This window comes from Notothenia coriiceps, unplaced genomic scaffold (assembly GCF_000735185.1).
Source record: "Notothenia coriiceps isolate Sejong01 unplaced genomic scaffold, NC01 NC01_scaffold00034661, whole genome shotgun sequence".
Lineage (NCBI taxonomy): Eukaryota > Metazoa > Chordata > Actinopteri > Perciformes > Nototheniidae > Notothenia > Notothenia coriiceps.
In genome coordinates, this window is record NW_011367362.1 from 1 (window position 1) to 12460 (window position 12460).

The 12460-nt window shown below is 38.7% G+C and overlaps 1 protein-coding gene across 1 annotated transcript; it reads right to left on the bottom strand.

Moving 5' to 3' along the window:
* Window positions 1-785: 785 nt before the first annotated feature.
* On the bottom strand, window positions 786-5557 carry LOC104962409 (olfactomedin-like protein 3; the record flags this gene model as incomplete). The annotated part of the gene is made up of 6 exons (XM_010790845.1): window positions 5072-5557; window positions 3823-3926; window positions 3551-3741; window positions 3349-3452; window positions 2304-2495; window positions 786-984 (listed from the first exon to the last, which is right to left on the bottom strand). Coding segments are annotated over exons 1-6 (919 nt in total), but the record flags the coding sequence as incomplete, so codon positions are not given.
* Window positions 5558-12460: the final 6903 nt, after the last annotated feature.

Genomic DNA, 12460 nt, shown 5'->3' on the forward strand with positions numbered 1-12460 from the left:
CGGGCGGGGCTCCCCCCGGTTGACAGTTCACTGTCTAGCACTGGCTTCGTAGTGCACTGATCGATTAGGCTAAGCTAACCTGTAGCTGCTCCCTCCACACTCACAACAACTTCATACAGACATAAATAAAGCAGCTGTATTCGCCATACAGGAAACACACATTTAAAACGGTTTTGCCTGCCGTTTTTGTGTACACACAAGCATTAATCAATGGTTCGGAAAGTGGCGCTGAACCTTAATAATATAAAGGCTTGTATTTGCGTGCATTTCCTGTTCGGAAAGTGGCAATGTACTGAGAGTGGAGGTGTCCTGAGATTAGCGCCTGCAGGCAGGCTCCATGGACCTGTCAGCTCCGGACGGCGCAAAATGCGTACATGAAGCGCTACGTCATGAACGCAATAAATCTACCCTCGTGGGGGCGCGCTCATGTGATTGGTTTAGAATTGAGGAGACTTCTGATTGGCTATATATAGAAAAAATTACAAGTACGAATCGGCTGACCGTCAGGGGAGTCTCAAAAAACCCACACGCGAATGCACAGCGATCCGTTCACGCGGTTTGTGTTTGCAGGTTCAGAGATTTTAAACGGAAAACAAATGTGTGGATCAAAAATACACATTTAAAACTTTTTTCTGTATTTGGATTTTATTTACATGTATATGAAACGGAACACATTTGTGTGTGCATTGAAAAACACAAGTGTGAATCCTTTTGCGGATCATGAAATACAAGTGTGAATCCTTCTGTGTGCATGTGTCTATTATGAGACTGTTCTGAGCCCATACAGATGTGGTATTCTCTACCTTTATCCAGTTTGGTTATGACCAGGTTTCCTCCATACTCAGGGTCAGCATGGATGACCCAGAGACCAAGTTCATCCACAGCCACGTCCAGGTAGGTGTTGGGGTTCAGACTGTAAACTGGTAGACGACCCGCTCCTGGTACAAGTGTACTGTCCACCACGGTACCATTCAACAGGTCCACCTTTATGTGAGAAAAACAGATAGAGATAGAGTACTTAAGCAATACTTTCATAAAAATGTGGATTTTCAGTTATTTTTATCCCAGAAATGGATGAGTACAAACATTTGCCCATGAGTCTACTTTGCCAGGTGACTCATTGTAAAAACGTTAAAGGGCTATTTCAGCAGATCAAATAGCAAAATAACAAAGCTTGACGGACACTTTGAATCCAGTTTGAATGTTAAAAAAGCATTTAGTCACTGTGGAGATATCAATATCTCAAGTCAAGAAATCGGCCTTGCTTGCAAAACTTGAGTTAGGATTCAAGAATTATAACAAAACTGTGAAATGTACGTGGTTAATTTCAACATACGGACAAATTGAACAATTGCTAAGAACATAAGGTCTTTAAAATGTTTCCATAATGTATTAAATTAGGAGGGTATTTAACTGTGGAGAATACAAACATAGATATTCTATGCTCCTGTCTACAAATATTCTGTTACTTTTCTCCAAATATTAATGTCAGCATTGTAAATTGTACAAAACGGCAATGCTAACATGCGTGTATTTAACATGTATTGTTTATAATGTAATCCATCTTAATCAAGCAGTCTATCGTTTGCTATTCAGCAGCAAGTATTAGTAAAAATTTGAATTTTTACCAGAATATGGTCCTATATGAAAAGATAATAGAAAATAAAAGTTTAATGACAATTCATTCAGTACAGTAGTTCACAATGTATACCTCATGGTGGTGCTAGAGAAAAAGGCATGAAATGTCAGCTGAATTAATTGTTTAATAACTATAAAAGTATATCCAAAATGTCTCGGACACCATCTAATAGTTTATGAGATGATGTCGGTAGTTTCAATAGAACCATTTTATTCTTTTAAAATATTTTTATAAACCTTTTTTCCAGTAAACTTTCTATGGCAATGACATCTGCTTCATAATACTGTATCTTAAAAAAAGACACCTCATTGCTCTGGAATAAAAGTGTTTATTTTAGAACTGTAAGCTCAGTGACCTCAGGAAATAGGGTAAAAATCAACTCCCAATGACTAAGCTCCTCTGGAATGATCTGAGGTCAGTTTACTGCCAAAACTACACAGCAGTTTGACTTCAACACTGTCAAAGTACCAAGTCTTTGCAATGAGCAGTCAGTGTTCTCAGTACTGCAAAGCAATGTGATCCTTTAATGGCTCACTGCCTCTACTGTTTAAACAATTTTTTCATTCCGTTTAATATTTTACAAACCGAGCAAATCAACAAAGAAAGGCCCTATTTTGGAAAAGCACACATACCCAATATGAGGCTTTAACTACTTTCCACACACCTTCAGTATCTGGTTTGGAGTGTCCGCCTTATGGTAGTAGAGGAATCCATTGTAGACCACCTGACCCGTCCCGATCCAAGGAAAAGGCAGCTGCAACACCTTCACTGGTGTGGTGGTGTTGCTCTCTGTGAAACTGTGCAGGGAATCATACTCCAGCAGAGTGTTGTTACTGATTCCACTGAGCAGGTACACCTGAAAAATATACAGTCTTGACCAGTTGAGAAGAAAGGGAAAATTGTATCATGCAATTTAGCTTTTAGATTCAATTCTTGGTTTAAAAATAGTGATTATATAGTATTAGATTTCCTTTTTATATCTACATTATAATTATGTATCCCTTGCTGATGGGTGCTATTTGTTACATGACATCTATAGAGAGGTGCAGTGATGACATGTTTTTGTAGGCCGACCGGAAGTAAGCATCATAAGGGTTCGCTCAACATAAAAACAATGGGAATTTTCCATTGGATTTCAGAATATTGCAGAAAATAAGCTCAGTGCCAAACACACGTTTATGATACTTTCACATTTTCTTCAGCAGGATAATCTGCATATATTAACACCGCTTTTTAAATAGTTAAATATTAATTGCGTTTGCCAGAAGTAAATACTGTAGCTGTACCTGTACTGCTGTAAATTGACGGTCACATGACCTCATGTCACCAACGCTAGCTAAAGCCAGCTAATTATTGGCATTTTTTTTCATTTAGCCACTTGTTAGCAACCACAAAGCTTCAAATGTTCACCAGTGGAGTATTTACTGACATATTTCATTTCGTAAGACAAAGCATAACATTAAGTTAATTTCAATTCACGGCAGACCTTATATCAGGAATATAACCCAAAACCTATTAAAAAAACATTGATTCCGAGATGTGGGAACCCGTAAGTGCTAATATGCTAACTAATTTCTCGGTTTATGACTCATTCATGCACCACTCTTCTTAGATCCATCCATCAGTATCCCAGTATCGAGTGGTAGATAAGTTCAGTCTGCCTACAAAAAGAAGCGTCCATTAATACTGTAATCAAATGAAGAACAGACCTTAGCTGACCCTTGAGAGGGGTCCCTGAACCAGGAACCATAGGTGTCTCCTGCCTTCTTCACAATCTTGAGAGACTTGATCTGACTCAGGACAATGCTGCAGTCTGGGGATGTTGGAGACAATACGAATGAACTGTAACAGAATGTTCTGCTGTTATACATATTAATTGACCACCAAAAACTCCACTGGCCTGTGTCCTACCCTTCTCCACTTTAATCTTGGCTTTCTTCTTCAGCAGGTCCAATTCTGCAGCATTGATCTGTTGTTCCAGCAGTGCCTCTTCCATCTCGATGTCAGTCTGGGTGGGAATCTTGTTTTCGAGATACTCCAGCTCCCTCTCGACGCGGTCTACACGGGCAGACACGCTGTCCATCTCGCTCTGCACCTCTGATCTACAGAGCAAAACAGTTGAACTCTCACAGTTCTCATGCACCTCACTGCACACAATAACGTAGTTGTTCAGACAGAATTACCTCACAACATTGAGGGTGGACAGATAACCCCTGATTTCAGAGGAGAGGTCATAGGTCTTCTGGGTGACGCCCACTGTCTTTTGCTCACATTGATTCATACGCTCCTGATGCCATTGACACAGAGAAAAAGAACAGATTAAAAGATATAAAACATGCCTTTCTACCTACAATTGGTGAATTCATAAGGAATAAACCTCAACTCGATGGACTGTCGATAATCTAGCCTAATTTAGAATTAAATATAATGTATAACCAGCTACTAGTGATTCATAACTGTAATGTGTCACTTAAATGTTGCTGCTAGTAAAAGTGGAGGTAATTTAATTACTTAATATACTGCTGTCTAGTTCAACTTATACAAAAATAAATGATAATTCATATTAGTTTTTCAATAATTCAATAAAAGCTGGAAAATACATGTGAATAAAGTAAAAAGTACATCTACCTGCAATTAATTGGAGGCATTTACATTTACAAATGGCGGCAATGAAATGGAAATAACAACTCGAGTACTAGAATATCAAAAGTGTACTCAAATACAATATTTGAATAAGTAAGTAAGGGAATAGGTAAGTAAGGGAATAGGTAAATGTACAGTGTTAGTAGGAGCTGATGTGACATTACTTTTAAATGAAGTCCAGTATAGTGCATTACATCACTGAAACATGCTGTTTTGCTTCTCATCTGATGAACACATGCATAGATATTTTTAGAGTCCCAATCAGAAACCCATAACAGGAAGACATTATGAAAATCAGAGGATGGCAAAACATTTGGCACCCAGATGATGTGAGCATCTTGTACACAGATGATATCTCTTATTCATTACCCTGCTAATTTCAAGGTCTCATTTTTCCAACATCATATCAAAAAAGTTGGTAATGTCACGTCAGGTCATGTATGAGTAAAAGCTTTGAGGATTAAGCTAATAGTTCTATAAATAGAGCACAATTAATCAAAATGTTACCTAAATAGCAACTTGGACTAGTGCTAAATTCCAATCACAGGAACGTAAATATTTAGTAAAGGCTAAATATTTGTAATAGTAGTCTGGTACAAATCACACCAAAATCATTTCACATATTTTTACAGATATTGAGAATAACGTTTCACGAATAATCAATCCAACAATGACGTGAATGGAAATTGCATTATCAGTCAAAATGTCTCAAATCGAAATCATGCAGCCGTAGCTTCAATGTCTCCTGACAAATGCAGCAACCTCGAGTAGGAACTCAGGGACACCTACCTCCATTTGAGACAGTCTCCTCTCCAGGTACTGGATGATGAAGGAATCATGGGGGGAGCCCTGACTGTGGACTGACCCCACAGTCAGGTAGAAAGACAGGAGGGCGACCAGAAACGCTGTAACTGACATTGTTAGCACTTCTGTCAACAGCTTAAACTGTTGATAATGCTGCTAACAACTTCACTAGTTCTGGGAAACCCTGTGACCCTTTCCCTAAACACTCCTTCAGGGTACAGCCCACTGGGAAAACTGCAAACAGGAAAAAAAAAAAGAAAAGATCACTCTACAGTATAAGGCTTTTGTAACGGTCTAAAACTTGATGTGCTGTGCTCGAAAGCCTTTCTGTCATAGTCCAAACTCCGGAACTTTCTGTCTTGCTGCTCCAGTGGATTTGGATCCAAGTCAACCTCAACCAGAGCCTCCCAGACTCTGTGACTGTCTCTCTCCCACTCTTCCCCTCTCTGGAGTTTGTGTACTTGAGGAATGAGAGAAAAACCAGAAGAGAAGGAGGGGGGAAAGACAGTGATAAGTAGAAACCACTGAGGCGGTCTGTACCCTATACTGTTTGATCCTGCAGTTTTTTTTTTTATTGTAATACTCTCCAGATGGCCCACTGACACGTCCCCAGTTCTAAACATGGAGCAGAAGCAGTTCAATAAAGTTAGAAACGCTGTAACAGGATAGGAAACACATAATCCTTTCATGAAAAAGTTCCTTAACCTTAAAATAGACACTAAATCTTAATCTAATAAAGCAGAAAAATAGTTCTTGTTAAAGATGGAAAGGTCCACATATTTGACCTTTTTATCAATAGATCAGGACATTTGTAAACAAGGGTAAAGGAGAAACATGATGATAAAGAGATGAATCATTTCCAACTTAGAGTAAAGTTTGTAGGAATGAGAAGAAGTACACCAACAAGACGGAAGAACAAGAACATGAAGAAAACAAAAGAAGAGACTAATGTAAAAAGAACCAGAACAACAAATGGAAAGGAGAAGAGGAAGACAATTAAGAAAATGTAGAAGGATAAAGAAGAAACAGAAGGGCAAGAACAAGGAAGAAGAGGAACAACAACAACAACATGAAAGAAGAACACCAATACAAATAAGTCCAAACTGCACTTTGTTGATCCCCTAGGGAAATTCATATTATTGACTTATATAGTTACAAACATAAAATATCTTTAACATTGGTAAAATGTGAAGAGGGCTGGGGTTGGTGATGGTGTGTTCATTACCTTTTTGTATTATTCATACACATCTGTATACTTTGTCTCAGTACATGTGTGCCTTCTTGTGATGACATCTCGCTAATTTGATGAAAAGTTAGTCGCAAAAAAATCCTCACAATACGTTGGTCTTCTTACAAGACAAAAAGGGAGTTTCCATCTGCAGGATTACAGGTTTTATTTTAATATTGTATTATACAGCTACAAAGCAAATAATACATTTATATTATTGTTGCAGACAGCGTGTCTGCCCGGGTAGACTGTTGTCACCTTGTCATTTATTTGCTCCTAATTCTAGACTATACAATAAAATACATGCTATTATCTAATACCCCCATAACCTCTCAAAGTAATGATTATTCCAACTGGGGAGACTGAAGGCTTGAAATGTAAAATAGAAATATGATCAAATAAAATATGAACAGACATCTGACTTTAAGAATCCAAGTTATATGTATTTGGCAGTGTGCTTTCTGCTCTTATTACCATGTGTGGTGACTCTGACTGATTCAGGTCCAAACAATGTCACTGCTATTATGGGTAATTCGTGGTTGGATGCTGTTGTTTAAAGACTTTAATCTCCAGCTGGCACCTTATTTAGAGCCACCTGGGCCTGTTTCCTGGGCTTTTTTCTTGTGACAGGCAACATCTGGTTGTCAGCTTTCAACACGGCACCAGATCGGGCACATATATTGCACATTTGCTTAGAGTAGAATCTTTCTGAGAACAAGGCAGGGATAAATGAAGGAAAGACTCTTACATGCTAAAATGTAACATATCCCATTTTCTCACGTAAAAAGGCCCTGTTATGCTCTTTGGGGTTTCACTTCCCTGTAGTGGGTTATATGCACTCACAGGACACTTTATTAGGTACACCTTGCTAGTACCAGGTTGTACCCCCTTTGCCTTCAGAACTGCCTTAATTAAATAAGGTGCTGGAAACCTTCCTCGGAGATTTTCTTCCATATTAATATGATAGCAACAACACACAGTTGCTGCAGATTGGTCGGTTGCACATTCTTGATGCTAATCTCGTGTTCCACCACATCCCAAAGGTGCTCTATAGGATTTAGATCTCCTGACTGTGGAGGCCATTTGAGAACAGTAAACTCATTGTCATGTTCAAGAAACCCGTTGGAGATGATTTGAGCTTTGTGACATGGTGCGTTATCCTGCTGGAAGTAACCATCAGAGAATGGGTCACTGTGGTTATAAAGGGATGGACATGGTCAGCAACAACACTCAGGTAGGCTGTGGTGTTTAAACAATGCTCAATTGGTACCAAGGGGCATCAGAGCATGCCAAGAACATTTACCCCTCACCATTACATCACCACCAGCCTGAACCGTTGATACAAGGCAGGATGGATCCATACTTTATGTTGTTTACGCCAAATTCTGACCCTACCGTCTACATGTTGCAGCAGCTCGCCTCATTTGCACTCCTTTGTTTACTTCTGTAACATAGTGACATCACTCCAACACATTGTGCGTAAATAGCTGAGGGGCGGGACATCTCTGAACGGCTGATCAATCACAACACAGCCGCCAGCTAACCAATCAGAGCAGACTGGGGGTGCTGCAGCACAGTCAGTATGATAAAAATAAAGACCTTTTTGAACATTAAAGCATGTAAACATGTCACAGGAGAGGAAAAAAATACAAATATGACCCGAAAGTGTGCATAATATGTCCACTTTAAGTATATATTTAAAATATTACTTAAATATTTTTAAATGTTCTGACACTTTACACTTCTACTCCACTACATCTCAGAGGGAAATATAGTACCTTTTACTACATTTATTCAACATTTGTTGTATCTTTGAAATAAATTAAGTGATGTGTTCATATGATTTATATACTACTGATCTCCTTATTTGTACACAAAGTACACACAATTTGCTCCACATTGACAAACAACAACATTAAAACTCTCTTTAATCTATGTAAAAAAAAACGTTATATAAAATGTTCTATCATAAAACACTTGTAAAAGAGCAATTTTGCAGAATAAGTTTTACTTTTCATACTTTAAGTATTTTACTTTTGTATTTTTACTTAATTAATATTTAGAACTTCAACGGTTAATGGAGTTTGTTTTAAACAGTGATAACATCAGTTTTATGGACAGGATCTGAGTAAAACTTCCATCACTGCCTTACTCTGACAACCTGTTGGAATTGTAAATGTTCTATCTTTTATCAGGCCTCATAATTATAACAGGCTTCTACCGCCAGAGGGCGCCAAATCACAAATATAATACTACACCAAGGAGCAAGCCTGACCACAACAGCCCACAAACAGGCTGGGTAATTAACAGACATGTACGTCATGGTCCAACATACAGTATACACATTTGGTTGGTCTAGACCAGTGGTTCTGAAATGGGGGTACGCGGACCCCTAGGGGTACGTTGGACTACTGCAGGGAGTACGTGAGACTTATTTTATGTTAATGAAAAAATACAACATAAGTAATGCATTTAAACAAGGGGAAGCCTACCCCTGGCCTAGACTCTAGACCAGGGGTAGGCTTCCCTACGGCTCTACAGCGACATGCAGTTCTTCAGACATAAATAACAGCTATTTGTCTTTTTTGTTGCACAGGTGAATTGTTTTTGAAAAGGAACACCTGGTCTAGACCCAATAGTCTACAAACTGTTGCACCTGTCCCCAGTCTCCCCTATATTGCTGTGATTTCTTGCTCTTTAAGTTGCCCCCCCCAAAACAAACATGTGACTTCAATTAATGACTCATAATCTCAACCAAAGTCATTTTGGCTTCTCATTGGAAATATGTAGAGAAAATGTCTTTACAATATTGTCTTTTACTGTTAACCAAATGTTAAAGCACTAAAAGGACCGTACCTTTGGAAGCTATCTTCATGACCACACTAATGCAAACTGTTGAAGCCTGTTGCCCTCAGGGCCCACGTCCACATTGATTCCAAGGAGAACCGAGCACATGTCATCACATGCGGCCCTCTTGAGAAATACTGTCGCACCGAGCGTCTTTTTTTCCGAACACTCCACCCTTTTTGGGCGGCCTCTATCGTGCTCTGAGTTTAGAAATACTTAGACCTCACTGTAGTAATTGGATGTAAAGCCTGTTTTGGGACATGTCTGTCAAAAAGCCTGTTTGTTGGAGCAGATCGGCCAGGTGTACCCAGTGAGCGTTGTACTTTTATCTGTTTTTCCCCTCGCTATACAGCTGTCAGACTGAGCGGTGAAGCTCATTCATACAAAGTGTGAGAGCAAGAATCTTCCAGTTGATGTTCATAGTGAAAGAACAATGTCAAATTGTATATAAGATATATAAAGAAGCACAAACAAATGATACAATTCAAGAGAGCGATGCTAGTCTGTCTTGCTAGTTGTCATGATATAGTTGTCGTAGAAACAAAAAAAGCACTGGAAGCCACATAGGAGCTTTGTGGACACAGGCCCTTAAACAAAACCATGTCGTGTGTGACTCCAGTTTATGACTCATCAGCTGTTGAACCAAAGTGAGGGGGGAATATGTGTTGCTCACTCTTTAAACATACCTTTGGAAGATATCTACTTGAATTGTAGGCTGCTGAAGTCTTATATACGTTTCAGCTAAACTGAGTATAGTTTTGCAAAGAAAGAAGGACTGGTTTGTGTCCTATCACTTTGACACATGCATTATGTGGACATAACCATAGGAGCTTTTTGTGGAACCGAAATGTCCAATCAATTGAACACACTTTACTCTGCCAGCTTAGTACTAAGTCTGTGAAACGTCTATTAAACCCATGTGGGAACCAAACCGCTACTTGTGCAAAGATTATGGCAGGTGATTGGGAAAAACACATTTCCAAGGGTGAAGAAGTTGGGTCCTTTACATAAAGCAAGAAAAAGCAGCAAGAGTGTGAATGCTTATGAACAAATGACCAAATTACAAACTAGGCTGTCACATGTGTTGAACACATTAGGATCCAAACGCAGAAAGAAAAAGGCGGACTGGTATAAAAAAAGAAGCAAGCTTTAATGAACAAAAACTTCTAACAAAAACTGCACAAAAAACAAGGACTAGGCAAGGTAGAACTGAGGACAAAAGCAAAACAAAACAATGAACAAAAAGGCATGGCACATGGAACACTGGTAGCAAATCCACAAGGGAACACGAGGAATAACCCAGATACAGGAAACATGGAAACAAAACCACACCAGGGAACCATCGACTGGAACATTGACGACAAACTGACAGAGCGACACTGGAAACACAGGCCTATATACTGACATGCCTAATCATGTTGAGAAGACACAGCCTGAAGGGCTAGGCAAGATCATGATATAAGGGGAGAAAATCTTTCGAAATAAAAAATCAAAATAAAAGTACACTCAAAAACCAAGATTATGAAACACCGGCTTCATGACGATGTATGAATCTGTGTGATTTAAATAAAAGCATCAATTTAACTGCATCCTTCACATAAAGTTGTTAGTTTAGTACAGAAGTATTAACAACAAAATGCACATAAAATATGAAAAAAGTAGCAATTACACAGAATTATATTGTCATAGTTGAACAAAGTGTACCACGACTACAACATTTGCAACTCAGAAGTTGTTGCCTTCCCTTAACTATTTTGACAAATTCTATAGCACTCTTCCCCACACAGCTGTTATAATGGTAAAGCAAAAGGATCATTCTTTTCTATTTCATTACAGTACATTTGGTTCCTGTCACCTTTGTGTCAGAAACACTAAACCATATGAGTGACACCTGCACGCTTATGAATGCTTTGAACCCAACTCCCTTCACAAAATGTTAAGAATGCGGATCAATGGCTCCAGGGTCACTTTCATTGAAGCAAGGACACACATTCATTCACAATTGCTGGTTTTGTACGTTTTAAAAGACACAAGTAGTTTGGTTGGCCTCAAGTGTGTAGTCTGACAACAATTATAGACACATGATCTGAACTGACAGAATTACCTTAAAATACATAGTAGTGTGTCATTACAGTAATGCAACACAAAACTATACAGATGTACACAGCTACAGATAGAGAAAAACAACAGTGCTTTTTGACATCACACCTCCTGTATTTGCTTGCAATGCTCCTGGGATATAATCTTTTTGCATGTCTGATCCTTCCTTGGCAGACATTTTACAACTGTCAGAAAAAAATTCTCGGTGAGGTTGAGAATTGAAGGGTGCCTTCCTCCTGGGACCGGCTGTAAATTATTTCATGTTTGGAAGTAATGCCGAATGCCTCCTTTTATCACCAAGCACAAGCCTTTCCAAATTGTAAGCAAACAATTAGAGACGCTAAGTCTCCTAATAAGAAGTTTTCTGATTTCAGGTTTTTGATAATAAATGTTCCCTAATGTCCAAAATGTAAACAAGTGTAAACTTGTGTAAAAAATAATTGACATTATAGGTAAAAAAAGACACGTTTGTGAAATAAACTGTAAGGCATCATGAGAAAAAATAGCCCTTTCTTGACTTTCATTGGCTTTTACTAAATTAATGAATAAATACTTAAATAAATAAATAAACTTCACAGACAATAGTGATACATATTGTTATTCCACCTGTTATATAAAAAATAAAATATGGGTTAGAAGTTGTGAACAAAATGTAAAGGTTGTGGTTTTAGCAACAACTAACCAACTAGAAATCTTCTTTTTCAAGGAGTAGGTACATGTGGAATGGTAAGGTACGTTTTTGATCTTGTAATACAATGATGAGTAACACTACCAAGTTGGTAGGGAAATGGCAAAGACATAACTTGGAATACAATCCCTGCTGTTAAGCTGTCCTTTATTCTCAAATAAAGCCGAAGTTCAACTCTTCCCTGTCTCACATGGAGACATTGGGTCTTCACAAGAAGGTTGACATTAATTGGAACACGAGTTTAGAACTGAGATAGCTTGCAGAGTGGCCAATGGAACTTGGAGCATGGTAACAACGGCCTGTACCCCCCCACCGAACCACTCTGTAATGTTCAACCTGTGCACTACACACACAAACAAACAAACACACTAACTGCACACACACACACACACACACACACACACACACACACACACACACACACACACACACACACACACACACACACACACACACAACTACTACTACTATATAGTACTACGTACTAACGTAACGTTAACGTTACGTTACC